Genomic DNA, 22,715 nt, shown 5'->3' on the forward strand with positions numbered 1-22,715 from the left:
TGCATTTAGTACAAGAAAATTTTGCAAAAAAATTTGCAAAGTATTTTATGAGATCTAACAATCCCTCTCCAGTGGTGACAACTTACCCAGACAGGAACTGAACTTAGGCCAAAAACCAGGTATCACCTTGCTATTCCATGCTACTTGGCTGGGAGCCTACTATTCATCTATTTCCCAAGCAGTTCCCTCTATCCCACTGCTGAGCGTCTCTCAGCAGGGCAACACTTTCAAGAACCAATAAGAGCCTATTCCTGCTGGTATGGGATGAGGAAGCTAATGCTGCTGCATGAATTAACACTGGTTTTGGCCAGGACTTTAATAAGGACAGCAAGTATTCTGCTGGATAACTTTATGGGATACTGCTACAGAGAGGGTCTGCAATGCTGCATCTGCTGAGGACTTGGTACTTGCAGGTGTGCACTTTGCCTACAACTTAGTTGATGCAGGAACCTGGGCTTGGATATTTCCTGCTTTCTCAGCTATTTTAAGAGAGTGGAGGTAGTCACATGTGGTTTTCTTATAAGCTCTCTTTCAGTACTTGACTTCTTGGGGCCCAGTCCTGTTTTCACTGAAATGAATGAGCTTTCTGTCATTGGCCCCAGTTTAACCCACAATTTATTATAGACTTCACTGTGATTGTAGCTCTGAATCTTAAAAAAAAAAAAAATTAAAAAAATTATTTATCCACGTAATTTGGAGCACACTTCTGAGGTAGAAAACTTCCAAAATCATCTTATAATACAGAGAACTAAGACATAGAAGGAGGATGGGCTGGAAATGTGTTAGGTGTCTACAAAGCTGACTGTAAGATGTCTATATGATAACTTCAGTAAAGCAGGGTGTACTGAGCAAGCCATGCCACATATACTCTGATGTAGGTGAGCTGCTTGGCACATAAAACCAGCTTTGTATCCCTAGGTAGGCACTGTTTCCTCAATTTTCTTCCCTAATGGAGCTTAATTCAATTTCTGATAACCTATTTGAGGGGGAAATGGCACTGCAACTCACTTCCACACAACAGTGTAAAGGTTACAGGTCTTGCCAGACTGTACAAAACCCATCCTTGGAAGTCTTTAGCTGTGTGGTTTGGATCAGCAATCTAAACTTTAGTGAGTATGCCAAAAACAGGATTGCAAGGAGATTCCCTCCCAGTTTTCTTGCTGTATTAATGCATGCACGTGTTTGCTGTTTAAAGACAGAAGAATGACTCCACAACTGATGGCTCAGGCACAAATGTAGGCATCACAGTTCCCAGGAGCAGGGGAGTCTGTAGAGTCGGCAGGTACCCACCCTCCCAGCCTGCCAGCTTCCAGGATCACACTCCCAGTGCTGAACTGTGACTCTGCGGCCAGGAAGCTGGGCATCCTGACATAGTATAATGGACTTCACTGGATAGCAAGGCTCTTGAAAGCCAGTCTTGTGATGATCTGTGCTTGGAAACATCAATTCCTTTCACTGTGTTTACCAAGACCTCCTGCTGTGTGTCAAACAGTCTTGGATCAGAGAAATCCAACCATCTGCTGTGGCTGAGTGGAGGAACTGGTGCCTTCCCAGGTCTTTCTTTGAGATAGGGATGGGAAGCACTCTTAGTTTATAACTGTACTCACAAACACGAAAGCATCCCTATATTCAGTAGCCTATATGCAATCTGTAGGTTTTGTCTTACGTCACGTGCCTGAGGTCACATAGGAAGTTTACACTGGCAGAGAACTGGGACACATCATCTGAGTACCTCCCTGGAGCTCTACCCACTGGAAGAAATTTCCTCTCTGTGGGAACAGGATGGGAGGTTTGAGAAGCAATTCAATTAGCTTCTTTGAAACAATCAGTTTTTGCAACATTTGGCCTGTAGTTGATTAAGCTTCTTGCTGTAGTGGTAGCTGCCATGTCATGTCTAAACCATATGAGGAAAACACTGATGATTAAAAAATCTCTATCTCATGATTTTACAAGCTGTTCAGAGAAAGGCTCTATCTACCATAAAGATTTATTTGGAAGGCACATTGATTTTTATCCTGTCAGTTAGATTACAACTTCATTAATGCTGATCTACTTCTGTACAACTATAGGCTTCTGTAGTTACCTTTGATAACAGTGGTAAGGGCAGCAGTTCCCATGTTTGCAAAATCTCCCTAATGAGAAGAGCTACTAGGAAAAAAAAAGATGTAGCTATATAAAGAATGTATTTTTTTCCTGACAAAATACAGGCAACTAAGGTTAACTGACAAGAGGGATGGAAGAGGAGGGCACAAAAATAAATACTATTTCAACAAGAGTATTAAAGCAAATAAAATTTCAGGTAATTTCCTCTAATTATGCTGACAGTAACTGATCTGGGTTTTGTTTTGTTTCAAAATAGTGCTGTTGGGGAGAGATAAGCACTGTGAAAGAACAGTAAAAGACCTTTTCAGCACAGATGCCTCCAGAATGCATGCATGCTGTCCCTTTAAATCTTATGAGCTTTAATGCTCCAAGTGCTGGAGGGATACTCTGCAACACAGAGTTTCACGCAAAATTCCTAATTGAAACTGATCTGGTTTGCTGGCAGGAAAAGTAGTTGTTTATATTTAAATATCTTCTCACTGGGCAGTTCAAATGTGTTTTCAAAAATCAAGCTACAATAGAAACCATTAAAACCCTCCGACATTTTCCAACCGCACACAATTGCCCCAAATAATTCCTATTCAAATTCAGGGAAAAATTATGGTAAAAATTCTGATACTATGATGAGGTCAGCGGTTGGCAAGTGCGAGTATTTTAATGACAACCATAACAGTAATTCATGAACACTACTAGAAAGAGCAGATTTAGCTGGTGTGGACTGATGATCAGTTTACCTACCTGAAACATTCTTATCTTAAATGAGAGCCTGAAATGGTGACTTACCAGCTCTAAGAACCTCCTCACCACCTGTCTTTGTTTTAAATTAGTTTCACCATCCAGGTTAGCTGTTTCTATATGGCACAGCCCATCGGGATCACTGGAGGAGAGCAGCAATATGTCAGCAGGTATAATTTCATTACAGCGAAGCTGCACAAAGTCTCCAACTTTCACTTCTTTCCAGTATCTGCTTATATATTTCTTCTCATTTCTGGAGAAAAAAAAAAAAGACATTTATGGGGCATATATAAAAAAAAAGTAACAGATTGGGGTGTTTCCAATAAGATGTGGTTTCCTTTGTAAGAGGAGTACAGTGCCTTTGGAAAGGTCCTCAGGTAATGTCAAGTTACACTGGGGAAAGGCAATGCAGACTGCCAGGAAGTCACTTCCTACTGACTCAGAACCAGGTCTGAGTTCCCACAGGACCACATGTGGATGTTAGACCTGGCTAAGCAGGGTAAGCAGGCACTACACACACTCTTTCCTTCCTCCCTCTGTGCTCCGAGCCATCTGTCTGACTCCACGAATGGGTGGGTGCCACTGTCTGTACTGGGTGAAAAGGAATCGCTTTCAGGAGGCAAGGGGGGAACTGAGAAGAGGCTCGAATGCCGGACACCTGATTGGCATAGCTCCTGAACGTAGCCCATTATGCAACCCCCTCTGATAACTTCCCCTTGTTCTCTCTTCCCAACAGGGACAAACTTTGTGTAGTGCTGCATGTGGTATTTGGACGAAGAAGCCAAGAATCCCTAACTGAAAGGAATTTCCACTATTCAACACTAAACCTAGAATTACAAGGACGTCATGTGGAAAAACACAGCCCCAACTGCTCTGCTGGGAAAGGACACTGTCATTTCTTTTAAATATTTCTGCAGTATCTCCATTCTGGCCATAGTGCTATCTGTTACACAGATAATTTCTGCTTGGTTAATTTGAACCTTTTACTTTGGAGTGTAGTTTCTTTGTGAATTCAAAGACTTACCTACCTGAAACACTGATGTGTATGTTGTTCATTTAGACATAGCCACTAAACCTCTCTGGTTTTAAAGGTCATGCTAGTTTGCTACTTTTTTTTTAACTCTTTCTTGAGAGCATGAAGGAAAGGGAACAGGTGATTGCTTAATTAATTCTAGATAAAGTTCAGGGGTTTAGTTTTGCAACATGCACAGATTCTTGGCCTTTCTGTAAATTGCATTCTTCTGCTGGTTTTGCTTTTTTTTTTAAGAAATTAATTTCAAAACAGCTGCAAGATTGACTTGATAGAATACCTCCTGAAAATGGGAAGCTGCTATTTTGACACTTTTCTAAGCTGTCAGAAGGCCTTTGTCTTGGTGCCATGTAAGCAACGAGATGGCTGTCAGTGCTGGCATTGGCACTGTCACCAGAGACAGGCTCCAGTGACAGCGCTTTAACTGCAAAATGGGATTCTGATAGGGGATGGGAGCAGTGGCTGCTATTTTGTGCTCTTTAAAGTACATTATTTTAAAATAAATCTCTTTCAGTAGTAACATGGATAGATTTGTAACCAAGTGGAAACATGCAAGTCCTGCCAATGTTGTTACTTTGGAGTTACTGATAGTCATGCCATGCCTAATTCATCCTTGTCATGCCTTCACTGGTTATTACAGGAATTAGTAACTTAATTGGATTTTATTAATGTATTTAGTCTACATACTGAAAAACAATGTGTCAGGTGCACAACAGGGATGTATCAGATCAGATTTTACCTCCCAGAATTTCTTCACTGTCCTTTCCTAACATGCAGTTTATAAAGGGAATAATGAAAATTATGGCTGTGATTTCTATTTTGATAAGCCCTGAAAAGAACACAGTGTAAAACATGGTTGTCTAACAAGGGAAATTAATTTACATACCAGCTACATTCCCTTCACATTCAGGCTGAAACCGACATCTAACTTTTCCTGCTAATGAGTATGAATTGCTTTGAAACCCAGTGTGTCATAACATAGTACAAACCACTACACTGCAGATCTGAATGGTTTGTTAGCCATGCAATCTGTAACTCCAAATCCCTTCAGATGTGGCCATTGCTCTTCATCTTTTTTAATTGAATGGTGAAACTGGCTGATGTTCAAATTAATGTACAATGAAGAGCAGTACAGAAGTATAATCAGGCTAAAAATAGCACATAGTCCTGTACTATGCTATAAGTACTACATTTTTTTAGTTAACTTCTGTTGTTTGAGAAGCATTGCTATTTTAGCATTTCCTCATCTCCCACATGCTTAGCAACTCTCACGATTATATACTCTGTGGCAGGAAGGGTGGATATCGGGCACCACAAGACCAAATGGCTCTGCTGGGATAAATGAGTTGTTCAGCCTGGAGAAGCGAAGGTTCTGGGAAAACCTTATTGCAGCTTTTCAGTATATAAAGGGGTCTTATGACAAAGATGGACAGAGACTTATTACTAGTGCCTGTCATTACAGGACAAGGGCCAACAGTTTAAAAGTGAAGGAGGGGAGATTTAGGTGGGATGTAAGGAAGACTTTTTTTTTTTTAATTATAAGGCTGGTGAGACAGTAGAACATGTTGCTCAGAAAACTTATGGATGCCTCATCACTGTAAGTGTCCAAAGTCAGGTTGATGAGGCTTTGAGCAACCTGGTATAGTGGAAAGTGTTCCTGCCCATGGCAGAGGGGCTGTACTAGGTGATCTTTCAAGGTCCCTTCCAACACAAAGCATTCTGTTTCAGTGGATCTAGGAATGCAAAACATCCTGCACGTGCACCAGGGCCCTGCGGCAGAGCCCCTTTCATCAGACATACGGGAAAAATCTGGCCTGGTGTTCCATTTGATCAACTCTCTGCTAACAAGGGCCAATAGTGGATAGAAAATTACTGTCTGCATGGAAAAAGACTTCCTAATCCTCCTCAGCCACAGTTGCTCTATGTCCTCTAGCACAGCTCTGGACTCAGACTTGTCTCACTGCAGCCAGTGAGTGGTCACTGCAAGTATTCTCTACAGAGCACGGCACAATATTGTCTTCAGATGGGGTGGTTCAGATACTGAGTGCACTACAAATACGTCAGTCCTTTAGGAGCATTCCTTTAACATGCTCAGCCTACTCTTCTGAATACGCAGGTTAACTCAACTTGGAGACAAATCTCATGCCTCTACCCAGTACAAACACACCAAGTGACCCCACTGATGCAGTGTTGCCATTGACTTCTGCAAAGACAGGATTTTGTCGTCTATGTTTTCTGTCACCTACTAAATGTTTATTCTTGCTGGTATGTGGCACCAGTAAATTGCATAAGTTATATAGTACAGTTAGGAATGCAAAACTTCTTGTAAGAGAAGTGCTGTTTTTAAAACTTAAGCTCTCCTTTGTGTTTGTGAGGTGTGGCATACAAGAATGTCGATATAAATTTTATTTGAAGTTCAGGGTTTTGACCAGTTTTGTCTCAGTGTTTCTTCACAGATATTATTCTTCCAGTCCTGCTTCAGAACGGGCCCCCTTCCACGTCTCTAATGATGTACATCAACTTGGTCTGCTGTGATAGAAACCCTGAATTAAACACAGTATATCCATGGGTGGGTATATGTGCATCATTATGTCTTTGGTGGTGTTTTCAAATCATTCAGTACACTTTTCAATTTTAGAGCAAACATAACATTTAAGCAAGCAATTCCACTGATCCCTTCACATGGCCAGGTGTGGAGAACACCAACAGTTCAACATATGGACTGGAATGAACACCAGATCCCACGGACTGTCTCCTTGTGCTTGCAGGCATTTAGGTAATGGAGACCACACCTTTGGGACTCTTACAGAACAACAACAAAATGCAGCAATGAGGGTACGTACTCTTTACTCATCCAACAGTCAACACGATTTTTCCTGTCAGTGTTCTGTCTGTCCCTTTAGCTGGTAGGTGCTTCTGAAAGTCATTCCTGTCTCTGGTCTTTAATATCCTAAAATCATCTGCAGACTTTGCTGCCTTTCCTTTGATAATTACCCAGCTAATAAATTAATGTTTCAATCATAAATGCCTTGGTCTTTTTCTCTGCCACTTTGCTGTTTATTCTTGCTTTGTCCTGACTCTGTAGCTACTGTGCGGTTGAGGACAGTCCTCTGCAGTCTCAGCACAAGGCTTCAGGCAATGCTCACAAGGGACTCCTTAACAAAAGCTTTTGTCAAGTTTAAGTAAACATCATACAATCTCCTGAAATATTTTGTCGAAGGGCTCAAAGAATTCTGGCAGGAACACAGGACTGGGAGGCAGCATTTCAGTTAGTAAGCCCCCTTCTTCCACAGTCTCAGGAAACCTTGTCACGGATATTTAGGCCAGAAGCTAACACCTCTCAACTCCAGTTCTACCTGCCCTCGCTTATCACAAGCCTAAAGATATGCTTTAGTACCTACAACAAACTTAAGGTTGATGCTACAAGAAGCCAAAGCTGCAAACTATGAACTACAGGAAGAGGTCAGAGATACTAATTCTTATCTTTCAGACCTGGAAAGTTAGATAAAAGTCTTACAAATCAATATGCTGTCATGAACTACTGCAGTTCTGCAAAAACAATAGGTACTGTTAGTACTCTCCAGCTAAATCACCGTGCTGAGCTATTAAACTTCAGACAGCTATGCCCAGCTACTGTAACATGTTGCTCTGGGTTCAAATATTAAATGCATCCAGCTTCCTGCACCCAACCTAATCTTTATCGACACATTTGCATGCAGAGAATTTACATGTCAGCTGTGGTTTAAAACCCATAGTCACGTATATCTTCATGCTCCTCTCTGCCACAGCCAGAAGCAGAACTTCCAGTGCTTTCACTCTTCTGAACATATCTTTACAGGTAGACATTGACTGAAATCTAAAGATAGATGGCTAAATTGTTGGCTGGTGAAGCTACATTGATATCAACACTGTTAGCCAATAGCAAATGTGGCCCTGGCAGGAGTCAAAATCCTGCGGAGGTTAACGCTCTTTTGCAACAATGAAGTGTGATTATCCCCACATATCCGCTTTCAAACATAAAAGGGAAAGTCTGCAATTTTCTTTCTAGTGTAAGAGCACAGAGGAAATTACATTAATTGCTATTAAAAATTTGTATTAGTCTACTTAGTGCATATATTTGGCCTATGCTCTGTTTTAAACCAGAACAGTCTGCAATTTGTGCCAAATTTGAGATTGGCTTTGGTTAACAGCAAACCTTAACAAAATGAGAAATACTAATTATTTTTTTCTTTAAATTTCAATTTTAAATTTAGAAGCACAGAAACTCAGAAACTACATTTTCCTATTAGCCATGCTTTTCCCTCTTCTTATCTCCTTTAGAGTAGGAGCTGATAAAGATCATGCCCATAATTTTGCTTCTTTTGCCAGGTAGACATCAGCTTTTAGAAAAAGCTGAAGATTTCAAACTGTCTCTACTTAAATACTACAAAAAAAAATTTTTCCTTCTTATGAATAGCTTTTAACTGTTTCAGTATAATAAGGAAGTATTCAAAATGGCCATACTTAAAGGGAGATAACAAAACGACACATAAATAAAATTTAAGAGAATTTTTCCCTCTTCTCACTCTTTCTTCTTTCTTTTTTCTAAATCTGGGGAAAATAAATATCACAAGCAACACTTGGTAGGAAATGTGAAGGCCACAAAGCTGTAATCTGTTCCACTTGTGCAAGGCCTGCATACTAGAAATTTTGTATGTTAAATTAAGAAGATAGCACTACTAGGCAATTATTTCTCACTTCCTATATTTCTCCACTGACAAAAAATACAGTTAATGAGTGGAAATAGCTGATGCAGTTTGGCTCCATCAGTTACAATGAGTAGTTGGGGCACCTGTGCTTCTGTGTAACACTGTCCTAGCTTAGTCCCAGCTTGGGTTCCTATAATAATCTCAGCAGGGCTTGTAAACGATGTTTAGCAAAAGATAGAGGTGTTCTCTTGTACATTTTGGGGTGCTCAGTCTGGTTTACACAGCATAGCCTACACAGGTTGTGGCTGCAGCCCAGAGATGTTTAAACCTCTCAAAACATCCAAATGAAATCTTGTTTCCCAGTCCAAGCCCATCCGCTGACCTGCTTTTGAAGTAACAATTGTCTTCACTTCAAAAGAAATCAGAATCCTTTGCCTCCCCTGCCAGCTGACGTTGGTCATTGAACTAGTAAACTTTAAAAGAAACACAGCGAAAAATTAAGTCTGTCAAAAAGGAAAAGCCCTCCACAAAAGGCAGGTCAAAGGATTGTTATGTACAGGGCATACTTTGGAGCTGCTCTTGATGTCAGCCAAGTCCTTCCTTTCCATCTCAGGAGGCAGAAATAGAGTGAGGTAGCACTAAAGAATGCATCAGATACATCTCTGCCCTTAGTGACTTAAAACACGTTCAAATCAGTTGGCTACAGCTGCTGTGACAAATGCCCTGGTTAGAACCAAGCTAACTGAAAAAACTTGAAGTTAATTGGCAGAGCTCAAGCACAGCATCAACTACAATATTGCAAACCGAGAACAGGATCCTAAAATTATAACGCAAGCATAGAAATCCCACATCAGGCCAAACTATCTTTAGGGAGGCTCCAGTATCAAGCCGTTTCTAAACGGGTCGTTGACACCAAAACGGTTTTCCCAAATTCTCTGTTCTTTCCCTTGCCAGGGCTGGACCCTTCACTTTCAACCCTCCACCTCTTGTCCTAATACTCCTGCAGACGTGGAGAGGGTTTACTCTAATTGAGCCCATAGCGCTCCATTAACACAGTGGCAAGCAGAGATTTGGTATAACTCATCACAGGCTACATAAGCCGAGCTGGTGGACCACACTGAAATACATGCAAAAAATTGCTCTGTTATAACCAGTAACAATTACAGTTTGAAAACTACAGGTGTAGCAGATCTCAGAGTTTAGAAACAAGAGCTATCTTTGAGATCAAAAAATATATAACACAAAGTCTGAACACGCTAAGTATCTATGGAAATGTGTTGAGAACCATTTGGGTACAATTACAATGTTGTGGCAGTATAAAGGAAAAACATGTAGCGTATGTTAATGCCAAAGTAGGTTACATAATGCCCAGAATATGTCTCCATTCCAACAGAAATGATAACATCTGTTTCTATGAAAATAAGTCATCAAAAGGCTCTGAATCTGATATTAATCAGACAAAACAGATTAACAGAGTGTGTTCGTGAGAAATGAAGAGAACAAAGTCTCTCTATGACCGAAGTTTCTAAATAGAACTCTTAATCTTCACATTATTTTCAGGGCATTTAAATTTTTCCTATTTTCATGGATTCAAATAATCTTTCTTTTGTTTTTGGATTAACAAGTACAAATATATGTTACAGTCACTATAAGCAACTGCTTGTGCAATGACGAATCATAAAGGTGCCTTTTATTAAATTCATACTTTCTGAAAACTGCTAAATTTTCTGTTAAAAGTCAAATATGCTATGAAAAAGTATGCACCCAGGAAACCTCACCGATTCAGGTTTACAATGTGGAAGTAATAATTTAACTTCTCTTGGCAGTGTTATCTCTATTATAATTCACATTGAAAGAAACCTCACTATTGTTCACTATAATGAAACATTTGCTACCCAGAATAAATGATTTTTCAGCCAAGAAACTTGTTGTTGTGATAACAACATGAAACGTAAAAGCAGAACATGTAATGAAACTTAATGCAAACTGAAGAAAGAAAAAGCTGTCTTCCAGAACTGATTTAAAAACTTTAACACTGTGTCAAAGAGACATCCAGTATTAATTTTTTTAAATGGCACGAGTCTTGACATTTCTGCGTTTCCTGCCAAAAATGCTAACAAACATGTATCACCCTTCCAGTAAACAGATGTATTGGAAAAGAAGACTATTGGTTGCTTGCACTTAGCAGGATGGAAGACAATTATTAGTATTGAGACTTTCTAAATGGATATTAAACAAGGAGGTGGAAGAAGTGGAAGAACAGCCTGGATGTATTTTGCATTCAGTCTTAAACCTGCAAGTCAGTCACTTCCATACTAAAGCTACAAAGCTTTTTATAATTTTAGATATGAGAACTTCTCCGCAAATTAACGCAACAAGTGTTTGTCTTCATATGTCTTTTCTGAGCCAAACACAACCCTTACAGTTGACAACATTGCTTACTGCTACCCAGAGCAAAAAAACACAGATGCAAAGGAGAAGGCTATCTCAGCAGTGGGCCCACAGCCAGGTAAGGGTCTTATCCTGAATTTCAGGACCATAACAGATATTAAGATTGAATATTTACATTACAGTGGTGTCCCAAGGCACTGCAAAAAGATTCAGCTGAACTTGGTGCTGTGCAAACATGGAAGGAGAAACAATATCCTGCCTGAAGTGAACCCACTGAAATTATACATAACTAATGACACAAATCTCCTGTATCTGTGCCTGCTCCCTAATCAATCATGGAAAAAGTGGCAACTCTTCCATAGGAGATCTTACGTGCCAAGTTTTTGTAAGCTGTAAGCTCTGTGTAGAAGCCTTATGGGGTCCTCATCCTGTAAACCACTGATTAATGAAATGAGGACATTAGAAAAATGGAGTGCCTAAAATTCAGGTGCAAGTTAGCTGCATAAATCACACTTTCACATAAATCCGCACTTGCACATTTAATAGGCAAAATCGGCATCACAGGATGAAATGCAAGTATTCAGTCTTCTCCACTTCCTCCTGAAAATTATGAAGTTTTACATTTTACTTCCATTTCTGTTCTTGTCTGGGTAACATCCATCCATGACATCCATCTCACCTGGATGTTCTCATCTGGACAATCTAAAGTTCAGTGTGAGGACAAGAAAAATATTTAAAAGTTATCCTAATACTAGTTGAGATCTCTGTGGGTCCCAGAGTGCAATGCTCATGTTTGGAACAACCAAGAAGATGCTTTGCATGTTGTTACCTCTAGATTTTTTCTGGCTGCAATTCCAGATATTAGCTTTAGCCTATAGACCAGATTTTGCTACTTCCAGGGCCACACTAAAATAAATTGCTTGAAGATCTTGTAATGATTTTTTTTTTAAAAAGAACCCAAACATTTTAGCTGTAATATTATTGGAAGAATCCTGCAGAAAAAAAACCCGAAGTTGTATGCTACTACATATTTGCAGAACATGTTAACAGTTCTTTCTACTCTGAAACTAAGGTGCGAAATAGGGTAATGTGTGAGTTACTTATTTGCAAGAATATTGGAAGCATATGTTGTTGTATTCATTTGTCAATTCTAATGAATTTCATTTAACTCTAGAGTCACTAAGGAATTACTTTCCTCGCTCTCTGAGGAAATGCATTCAATTGAGATTGTAGAAAGAGGGAAACCTCACACTCAGGCATACCTCTGTTGACAGTAGGAAGTACAAAGGGAGATTTAAGGTGTTATCCTGGATAAAACTGTGGTATATCTCCATATCTATTCAATCAAATGCCTGCATAAAACAGTCCCAGTCAGGTTTGGCAAAATGGGCTGTCGTGGATGGCTACTGCCTAGCAGGCAAAGCAAACTGGACACATCCGTGGGTTTCTGTAGTGGCGACAGAAGAGAAGTTTGGCAGGATTTGTGTGCAGACACTGGCCTTACCTTGAATGCTAATTTGTGAATAGAAGAGGCCCCAGAATATTCAAAAGATGGCCAAAATGTGTATCACAGTAGCACTTGGGAAACTATTGTACACCAGATGCTACACAATTCTTTTAGAGCCCTGTCACTGGTATGACTGGCTGCATTATGCCCTCATACGAATTCCCACTGGGGTGAGATCACTTGTGAGCCACCGCTCATCCTCCATCACACGTACGTCTTCCTATCTGGCAATGACTCAGCAGAAAGGTCAGCAATTTTGGGATAACTGGGTTCTCAGAAGTTTCTTCCTAATCTGGAGGAACAGATTTTTAGTATTTACTATTATTATCTCTTCCTTGTTGCTATTTTTCCATGCAGTTTCTTAAAGGGAAGAGCTATGAGACTTCTCAGAAAAGAAATCTCTATCACAGTAACTGAATCAAACACGGAAGAGCTGGAGGTTGCTGCAGTCCTCTCACTAGTGCTTGTACTGGTAGCCAGAGTGGAAGAACTGCCTGACATTTTTAATTTCAATCTGCAAAGTCACTTTATGAGAAGAAGTATCAGTATAAATCCCTGGGGAGCCCCTGATCTGAAGCATAAACATCTATGTCCAGCATCAGTACATTCCCAAGAGTGAAGGAGCACTAAAAGGCACTGCGACGTAGAAGAATTTTATTTCTTCCATGTAGCTGGCAGGAGAATAGGCCTTAACTTGCATGTCAGACTGATCTGAAAAGCACAGCTGAAGTTTTAAACATAGTGACTTATTCAAGGCTATATATAGCAAATTTATCTATATTTATCTGTTCTTACAGGTTACGTAGCCTGTAATTACATTTCTGGATCACCACTTGCCCCAACAAGACAACAATACTAACGTGAGGAAAGAGCAAACAGCCTCAGGCTGTATCTTAGTACAAATGTAAAAAAAATCTGAAAATTTCTAGAATTCTCATATAAAAGAGTAACAGGGTGTTTCCCATAACGAAGATCGATAAGGGTACACCTGGGAGCATTTCCCAATATTCACAACTGAGTACAAATGCAGAGCTGGATCCTGCATTAGACTGAAACCAAGGTGAGCGTAAACCTCAGTTTGCTGTGCTATAGGTCCTGATGCGCTTTGAATTCAGCCTTGTATAAGGCTGTTTTACAGAAACTCACAATATAGAACAACGTTTCTCACTTCCATCAAAGAAGAATTATAAGACGAAGCTCCATGCAAATCATATGCAGTGATATGAATCTTTGAAGGTTTGAGTCAAAACAAGTATGTCTATGGATGCAAATTTTATATTCAAAATTCTTGGTGAGAGTAAATAAGAGAGATCCGTATTGAAGAAGTGAGAACCACAAAATGCAAAATTCTACTATTTAAAGGAAATCAAAGATGCCTTTAGTAACATTTGAATAGTTCATATTCAACAACTTGACTACTGTTGGCACCTACACATAAAAAATGCAGGATAAGAATTCATTTAATATTTCTAATGTCAATTTGACTATACTGAGAGCCCCTGTTTTTACTCTGTCTGTTGCTTCCCCTAAATTAAAGATGTTCTTCCTCATCTCATTAATATTCCAAGCTTACTGGAACCAGTCAATGAGTGTAGTTGAATACCAAATACTAAGCTAGAATGATACTTTTGTTTGCACAGAGATAAAGGCACTCTTTTCCTGCCACACTGATTTGCAATCAAAATAATAATGAATTGTAATCTGCCCAGTGGAATTGTGAGGTACAGTCAGCTAACGCAGACAGTACACCTTAACCTGTTAACATAGGTATTCAAAGACTTCATAATTAAAGGGCTCTGCAGGGAAGCAAGTCACCTTTGCTACTTGTCCTCAACTACTGGACTATGATCAATAAAAAAGGCAATTTATAAAGAATGACACACCATCAATATAAATTTTGGTAGCCGGTTTTCATCAGTCTACTTGGCAATACATTTTCACAACAAAGTATGTCTTTCCATCATAATTACCATAATAATTTTCCACACATTTTAAAATTCATTGAGGCAATTACAACCTGAATATTTTCAAAAGCTCGTTGGTTGTCAGATGTGTACATATTTGTACATATTTAAACAAAATAATGCACGCTTACAAGTATAAACTCTTCTTCACTATTGCCCTACTATAAAGAAATAGCGTCATTTGTGAACACTGTTTCTTGGAAACTCTTTTTAAATTCATTCTCAAGAATTTAAAATGTAAGTGGGCCAGCTAGTAGGAATGGATAGTGTGCTCTTTTTACATGAAAGGGTTACCTCATCAAGCTCAATCTTTCTTGGTAATTAATAAATAAATCATTTGCAAATATTATTCTCACAATTAGAAAAAAAAAGTCCATGCATGATTGTCACTTACATTTTACTGAACTCCAAAACCAGGCCACCAATCTTGGCCCAAATTCAGCATAGTACCTAAATGGATGTCTAAATGTAGGTGGAAAAGCACTTCCTGGCCAAACTCCAGAAAGAAAACTTCTTTGTGGTTCCCCCTTTCATGAGGGAAAATTGATGAAACATTGACATCCAATACCTTAGAAAAAATACATTTCAATGTCTTTACTGCAGCTGAAAGAAGAAAGAGACTGCCTGCAACCAACTCCACTTTGGAAACGCCCAGAAACTGAGCTTATAGCAAGCAATTACAAAGAGACTATTTATTGAAAGGGTTTGAATAATGAAGGGGGAACAAACAGCCTAAAAAAGCTTCTGAGATCTGAAACACCTCAGCAGGTGTTAGGCCACCCTGTCATGGGCAGAAAAAGCAGTACTCAGCAGCCTGCTTTATACTGAGACCAAAAAGTTTGTGTCACAATCTCTAGGAAAGAGCTAGCTTAGAAAGGCAGGAAAATCAGTTTTAAAAGCGAACTTCAATCTGATCGCTCGATGTGCTATTCCAAATTAAACCAATGTAGTCCTGCAGATAAAAGTTACAGACAGAAAAAAGGATTTTTTTTTACCCTGAACCATTCTCCCACAACTTGAAGAAATTAAAAAAGAAATGAAAAAATCTGAATCACAGCATTTTAGAGAGCACGTAGATCTTCAAATTAGCTGAATTTTAACACACTCAAAATCCAATTATAAAACTTAGTTTGCGGATTCCTCTCTGTCCCTTGTACATCACCGTTTTCATCTCTATTACTCAAATCTGTGACAAAGACTTATTTTTCGCTCCTCCTCTTCCCACCACAAAAAAACACCTCATCTTAAATGCCTGTCCTTCTTTCCACAATGCCAAACTCTTATCAAGCGTTTGTTCCCAGTCTTTTCTCCATCTTTTTTCCAGACTGGCTTTTCTACAATCACTTTCCTTTTCTATCCTCAGCAGTTAATGACTTTGAACCCAATGGTTCCTCTTCACTACAGCCAGTTGAAAGCTATGTCCTCTTTAAAGCACTTTCCTTCTCCTTATCTACCTTTTATGACAACTCTGTAGATCATGATCTTTTTTGTTGGCACCTCATGATTGATTATATATCTTTTTTATGACTATTGTTATAATTAAAACATTTTTCCAGATATTATATGGATTGCATTCCATAACTGTGAGGTTAACTAAGGAGAATTCTTTGTAAGGGAAACATCTTAGCTTGTAAAACTCCTAAAACTGAAAGTCATGGTTGCAATCCCCCAGTGATGTGGGTCTTACTCATCAAAGGAAAATAATCTTTTATTTGCAGGCACTAATTTAAAACAAGTTGCTTTATAAACGCATAGTACGAATTCTGAAAATGCTTTCCTGACTATGCTCAAAAGAATTTATTTCTTCTGTAAACATATGTCAAGAGTTACTCACAAGCAGGACAGAAATTCGGTCTAGACACCTTCCAACATACAGCAGGTCACTCTGTCAGCATGCCGCTGGCTTGTGTACTGCCTACAGCTTGGTCTCTCTATGGAGACAAAAGCCATACACCACTGGCACCTCCAGGAACCCCAGTTCTACTCTGCTAGTTGAGCTGTGGTGTTAAAGCAAGAGTGTGGTGTGAGAAAGATGTGTAAATTCTTCAGGGCTAAATTAAATATTCTAAATTATTTTTTTTTAGCATAATCCAAACAAATATGTTTCCTTGATGTTTTTAGACTTATATTAATTTATTTTGCATAAAAATAAGCAGAATGTTTTATGGAGGACAGGAAGGCATCTTCAAATAATTTTTGGTATAAGATGAGAAAAAAATTGCTATTGGCCCAAACCCTTGTTCGAGAACTTCACATAAAAAGCATAATTTTTCTTCATCTTTTCAAATAACAGGACAAAGCAGAAACAGCAACACCATCTTAATCTAAAAGGCAATGCTATAGGCAGCCCCAAATTCTTCCTGTCACTACACGGCATGCCTTCAAAAAATACAACCTGATAAATTCTAAAATAATGGAAACCACTGTGTTCTGCAAGGGTAAAAGTGTCTGTTACATATTTATTACCTGCAGCAAGAAGTCTGAGAGAGATGAGCCAGGGGCTCCCAGGGTAATAGGAGCTAACAGGGAAACACCAGTGAAATACCTCAAAGGAATTAAGGGGTATTCCAGCAAGAAGGCTGGTTTGACAGCCCAGCTGAAGTGCCTCTGCACCAATGCACACAGCATGGGCAACAAACAGGAGGAGCTGGAAGCCATTGCACTGCTAGACATCTATGACCTGGTTGCCATTACTGCAACTTTATGGGATGAATCCCAGCACTGGACTGTGGCTATTGATGGCTACAGGCTTTCAGAAGGTACAGAAAAGGAAGAAGAGGTGGAGGCATTGCCCTTTACATCAAGAAATTGACAGAGTGTGAAGTACTGTCTCTGAAGAACAGCCACAAGCAGGTTGAAAGCCTGTGGGTAAGAATCAGACACCAAACCAACAAAGTCTGCTCAATCAAGGGTAGTCTATTGACAAAACCATCTTATTCCAGCAGTCAGATGATGCACATGGTGACAAGAAGAAGGGAAACATCACACCCATTTTTAAAAAGAGTAGAAAGGAGGACTTGGGGAACTACTGACCTGTCAGCCTCACCTCTGTGCCCAGGAAGATCATGGAACAGGTCCTCCTAGAAGCTATGCTAAAGCACGTGGAGGAGAGGGAGGTAATTTGAGACAGCTATGTTGTCTTCACCAAGGGGAAGTCCTGTGTGACCAGCCTAGTGGCATTCTATGACAAAGTGACCTATCAGTGGACAAGGGAAGAGCTACAGATGGCATCTATCTGGATTTCTGGAAGGCCTTTGACATGGTCCCCCTCAACATCCTTCTCTCTATCTTGAGAGAGAGATGGATTTGATGGGTGGACTGTTTGGTGGATGGGGAATCGGTTGGATAGTCACATGCAAAGGGTAGTTGTCAACGATTCAACATCCCAATAAATACTGGTGACAAGTGGTGTCGATCAGGGGTCTATACAGTAAAATGCTGTATTTTTTTGTCAGTGTTGGAAAGATTCACCTCAGAGCAGCAAGGCTTATTCAGTTTCTCCTGAGAAACCTAGGAAGGGAAAACTGATTTCTTTGTGTAGTCTTTTGCTTGTTGTGGGTAGGAACGTAATAGTCTCTTTTACCCCTACCTACAAAAATTGAGTATGAAATGAATATGATTTTTTAAGACACTCACAAAAAGAATTACAGATAAATCAGAACCGTTTAACATGTTCAGAAGTATCAAATGACATTTAGATGTAGGAGATGAATAGTTAGTATTTGTCTTGGGATAGCTTTTCTGGATAGCACTCAGCTGCTGAAAGGATGGCAGATAACAACTCCTCCTTGCCCAGAACATTTTCAATTACTCCGTTTTCTTTTAAGTGTCCTAGAACAGTATTTTTTGGACTGGGAGGAAGTAAACGAAGTTCCAGGATGGTTGCCAAACACAATGAAATTTTGACAGATAAAAGTTTTGAGCTATTTTTTTTTCAGTATTAACGGTTTATACACCTATGAAGAGTGTGAAAAACTGGCCTCATAATCTAAAAGCAGAGGTAGGAACAGAACCCAGTTTCTGCACTAAAAACATCTGTAAAGGATATAACTGCAGTTCGAGACATGCTTGTTTCTGTTCTGACAGAAGTTGGACTCCTTTCTTTCGTGGCCTCTCTTTAGCTACTAAGTTGTTGGATGCCTATCTGCTTCAGAAAACACTTTCACAAATCCTAGCAATAATATATCTGTATTATGTAACACTTTTTTTTTTCGCCAGTATTTCATATGATCTGATTCTCAGTGTTCATTCAAATGTTTTTATGGCGATATATCTAATATGAATAGCAATATATGAAGTCAGTCATATCACAGAAATCACTGTTATGTCTTACCATAGCCTACCTTTATAGTAACCTGAAACATCACCTGCATTAACGACGCACAGAGCTGATTCCACACTAACTGATGTTAAAATCAGCACTAACCACATATAGTCCCCAAGTCATAAGCACAAACTTCAGAAACTTAAAATAATTAGGAATAAACTTTCACTAGGTAAATTTGCAGTATTTGGGTTTTTTAATCCATTTTATAATGCTATTAATTGTCCCGCCTCATCAAAACTAAGGTGATATTAACCAACAGGATTTTAGAAAAAGCTAAATAAATTACTCAGTACAGATATCAATAGATATGTGAGGGAAATGAGGAGGCTGGCAACTACATGGCATTAACTTAACAAAAACTTCTATTTTAAGGAAAATGAAGTGGATATTTCAATTATAATTTATAACTTCTGATAGTCAAACATATCAGTGAATAAGAGGAACACATCTAAGTAAGTGATGTAACTATTATTGGAATTAAGCTACCAAATGAAAAGATCTTTCCCACTCAGAAAAAAACATTTTCACTATTTTATTTCCCGTGTAGAAAATATCATCTAGTTAGAGCACATACCATGCTTATTTGTGCTTTCCACAGACAGCCTTAGTTCACTTGGTAAAGCATCTTGAGTTCTGTACTTTTAATGACAAATAAAACTAAAGGAACCAGTAACATTTTTGCAGGTACAGAATGTAAGATACATCCTATTGCTCTTTGTTGTGAACCACACCACTTCCATACCAGTTCATTTGAGAAACATTACAAAAACTGTGTAGGTCCATTTTTCCTGATTTGATTTAGAATTAATTTGAACTTTTTTTTTTTAATCAATCTGGAAATTGAGGCCGGTGAGACTGAAAAGTCTTCCCGAAAGATAAAGGTACAGTGATACAATCCATAGATGGGGATTTTATGATTAGTATGGTTTATCAATAGACTTTTCCTTATTGGAGTGAATTCTATGCAAAGAAATCCAGCTACTGAAAACTAAAGAGCAGGCTGTATTGTTCTAGTTGGTCAACCCAGATACAGTAGTCTGAGCCTCCTTTAACCCTTAACAGAGAGGTAAGTGAAACATGGCAGCAGATGAGAAAGCAGGAATGCAGCAGGATCCCAATTTTCAGTGAAAATACTTTATCTTTTTATGGGCACACACTGATACTTATCCTTGAGTCAGAAGGCCTTGAATGATTTAATCTTGCAGTGGACAGAGTATTCTGCACTCAGTTTAATGACTTTAAACTTCAACACTGAGCTCAGCGGAGCTCTATCTTCTAACAGCTATCACTGAAGTAATACAGTATTTATCTGGACTTAGTTGCTCAGGTCTCAGGCTAGACTCAGTATTTCCCCAGCGAAACATTACAAGACATGGCAAGCCACGGACGCCTAGACTGGATTTCAAAACCTCTTTATGTCAAGTGATTATTTATTTGAACTGGCATGCACAGTACAGCTCAAAATGAAAGGATTTAAGTACGGGTGAGGGAGTCCGGCAATCCTGGGTTTACCACAGACTGCTAATCTCTCCAGCAGGGCACTGAAACTGAGACAGCCTTAGCCAAATTCCAGCATCTACCAGCACCAATACTAAGTGTCAAACTAGTGACAGAGTCGGTTAGAACTGACTGGTCAGCCTAAACCAAGGCAAGCTGTGTTTGGCATGGGGTTACCACCATCATCATCTGAAATAACGAGAAGATGAACAAAGATCACTCCTTCTCAAAAAAGAATAAAAACTACTAAGAAGTAGAAACCAATCCAAGTTACCATATCATCACGGAAACAAAGCATTTTAAAATAATGTAATCTTACCCTTAAGAGATCTGCAGAAGTAGGTACCTGGTTTGCATATTCTTCCCAAGTGTCAAACCTCCCTATCTCAAAAAAGCTGGGGCATTTTAATGATGTTACTGTCATGTTACTTTCAATGGAAACTTGTCTTGAGGCCTCAGGATAGACGGAATGTACTTCAATAGAAGATGGAATATCATCTCTAAGTATGACTAAATCTATTACTCCTAGTCTAACATAACCTATCACATATAGACCAGAAAATACAAAAAGGTATTTCTTTAAGATTAATCAGTTTCTTTGAGCAAATCTAAGAAATTAGCCAAAGTTAAAGCCCAATAATAATGTTTACAAACTATGGAGGTGGATTCTCTGATTCCTTTATGGTAAAAACCTGTGGCTCCTTTTTATACAAAGACATGTACTCCTTTGTTCAAGCAGCATTGTATGCTTTTATATATTTCTAAAATATCTTAGTGGAAAAATGAGAAAAGATATACCTCTCTGGGAACCATGACTATTTTAACTGCTGATGTGCGTCATTCAACTCTATGCCTAAAGCAGATCATTTACTAAAGTCACACCATGTATATTTGTGCAGAGTAATAACTCTGTAAATAAAACCACTGATTTTATTCTACTGATTATTATTTGAAATATTTAGTTCATTTTTAACAAAAAAAAAATATTCTGGTGCAATCTATTAGAAACTCTGGAGTTTAGGGAAAGATGTGGACTTCTGTGGTCGTTTCTTAACCGAAGCGACATTATGAGAGACATGAGTGTGGATTTTGTCAGCAGTGTAACAAGGGATTATACATATATACCTAAAAGCCTCACCTTTTTTTCCTAACTTTGGAAAATGGTTGGGTATCGTGAGTTTCAAAATTTGTATTCATATTTTTAGGGTGACAGTATGTGAAGAAATACATTTAGCACCAGAATGCATAACAATGACAGAAGAATCACAGATCTCTCAAAGAGTTACATGTCACAGTTCTCACTGATGACAGTTGCAGATTTTTGGCTGGCCTCTCTGGCAATAAACAGCTGGAGAAAAACACCTGCAAGGATGCAATTCTAAATGTGATTGAATTTCCAAAAGCTTAAAAGTAGAAGAAGAAAGGAGAGTACATAAAAGTCTGATTGTAAGTGCTGTCATCAAGATAGTATTTCATGAAAGCTTTCTGGAAATGTTACTTTTAATAGTATCAGATGTAAAGAGCAGGGTAATATGGCTTATAAATTACTAGAAGCGCTGTTGACATAGGTTAATAATAAATGACAACCTATGGAGTAGTGAGAGAGAGTCACAGAGGAGTGCTTGATTAACTCCAGTTTTAGTCACCATCAAAACTAATGATCTGTAGGCAGTGGTATGCACCACGGTAACCCAGACACATCAAATACATGGAGTAGAGCACCTACTGAAGTAAGTTATTTCCTATCTGCTTTATTGCACAGGCATAGCCATATTAAATTAAACTGATGGTTTTATTAGCGCTGGGTTGTATATAGTCGTTTTTTAAGACAGCTCCTCATTTCAGAAAGAGATTCCTAATTCAGCCCATGCAGAAAGAGATTCTTAATTCAGCTCTTGCAAGATACTTAGGTGAAGTATATGACTGCTTACCACTGTAAGAAACACTGAGGAACCCCTCTCCTGAACATCCTCTGGAAATTATTAGTAAGAAGAAGAAATTAAGTGACCTACTAAATATAGCACATAAGAAGGGGCATGCAGAGCATGGGTGGAAGAGGGCTGTGATATTCTCTGATCAAGTCACAGGTCTAGATGACAAAGAGATAAGGAGGTGAGAACACACTGAAGCACGAGTCCTGTGCATGCAAGATGAGAGTGTGGATGGCAATGCTATCTTGAAACACAAGAGTTGAACGTCAGCACAATTTGTAGCTAAACACAGAGATGATCCCATCATCTAGCAGGGGGTTCTACTTCTTTTACTGCTCTGCAGTTTGAAATATTGCCAGGGATCTCAACAGCAGAATGAAGGGGATGAGAATCTGGGCAGAGTTCAGAGAACACAAACATCGAAAGGTCTTTACAAGGAAATATAAAAATAACTAAGTATGCTGTAAAGTTCATTCAAATCATCTACAGAGATGTGATAACCTTACAAATACTGGGAGCTGTTCTGTGGAAGAGGGAAAGCA

General features: G+C 38.9%; 1 protein-coding gene across 2 annotated transcripts in view; it reads right to left on the reverse strand.

The window, feature by feature from the left end:
• ATP10A (ATPase phospholipid transporting 10A (putative)) overlaps window positions 1-22,715 on the reverse strand; it is a 112,582-nt gene that overhangs the window by 66,138 nt on the left and 23,729 nt on the right. For both annotated transcript variants that reach the window (XM_054056078.1, XM_054056077.1), the window contains exon 2: window positions 2,887-3,091. In XM_054056078.1, coding sequence (XP_053912053.1) covers window positions 2,887-3,091 — 205 coding nt within the window. The remainder of the gene's footprint in view (window positions 1-2,886; window positions 3,092-22,715) is intronic.

This window comes from Cuculus canorus, chromosome 1 (assembly GCF_017976375.1).
Source record: "Cuculus canorus isolate bCucCan1 chromosome 1, bCucCan1.pri, whole genome shotgun sequence".
Classification (NCBI taxonomy): Eukaryota; Metazoa; Chordata; class Aves; order Cuculiformes; family Cuculidae; genus Cuculus; species Cuculus canorus.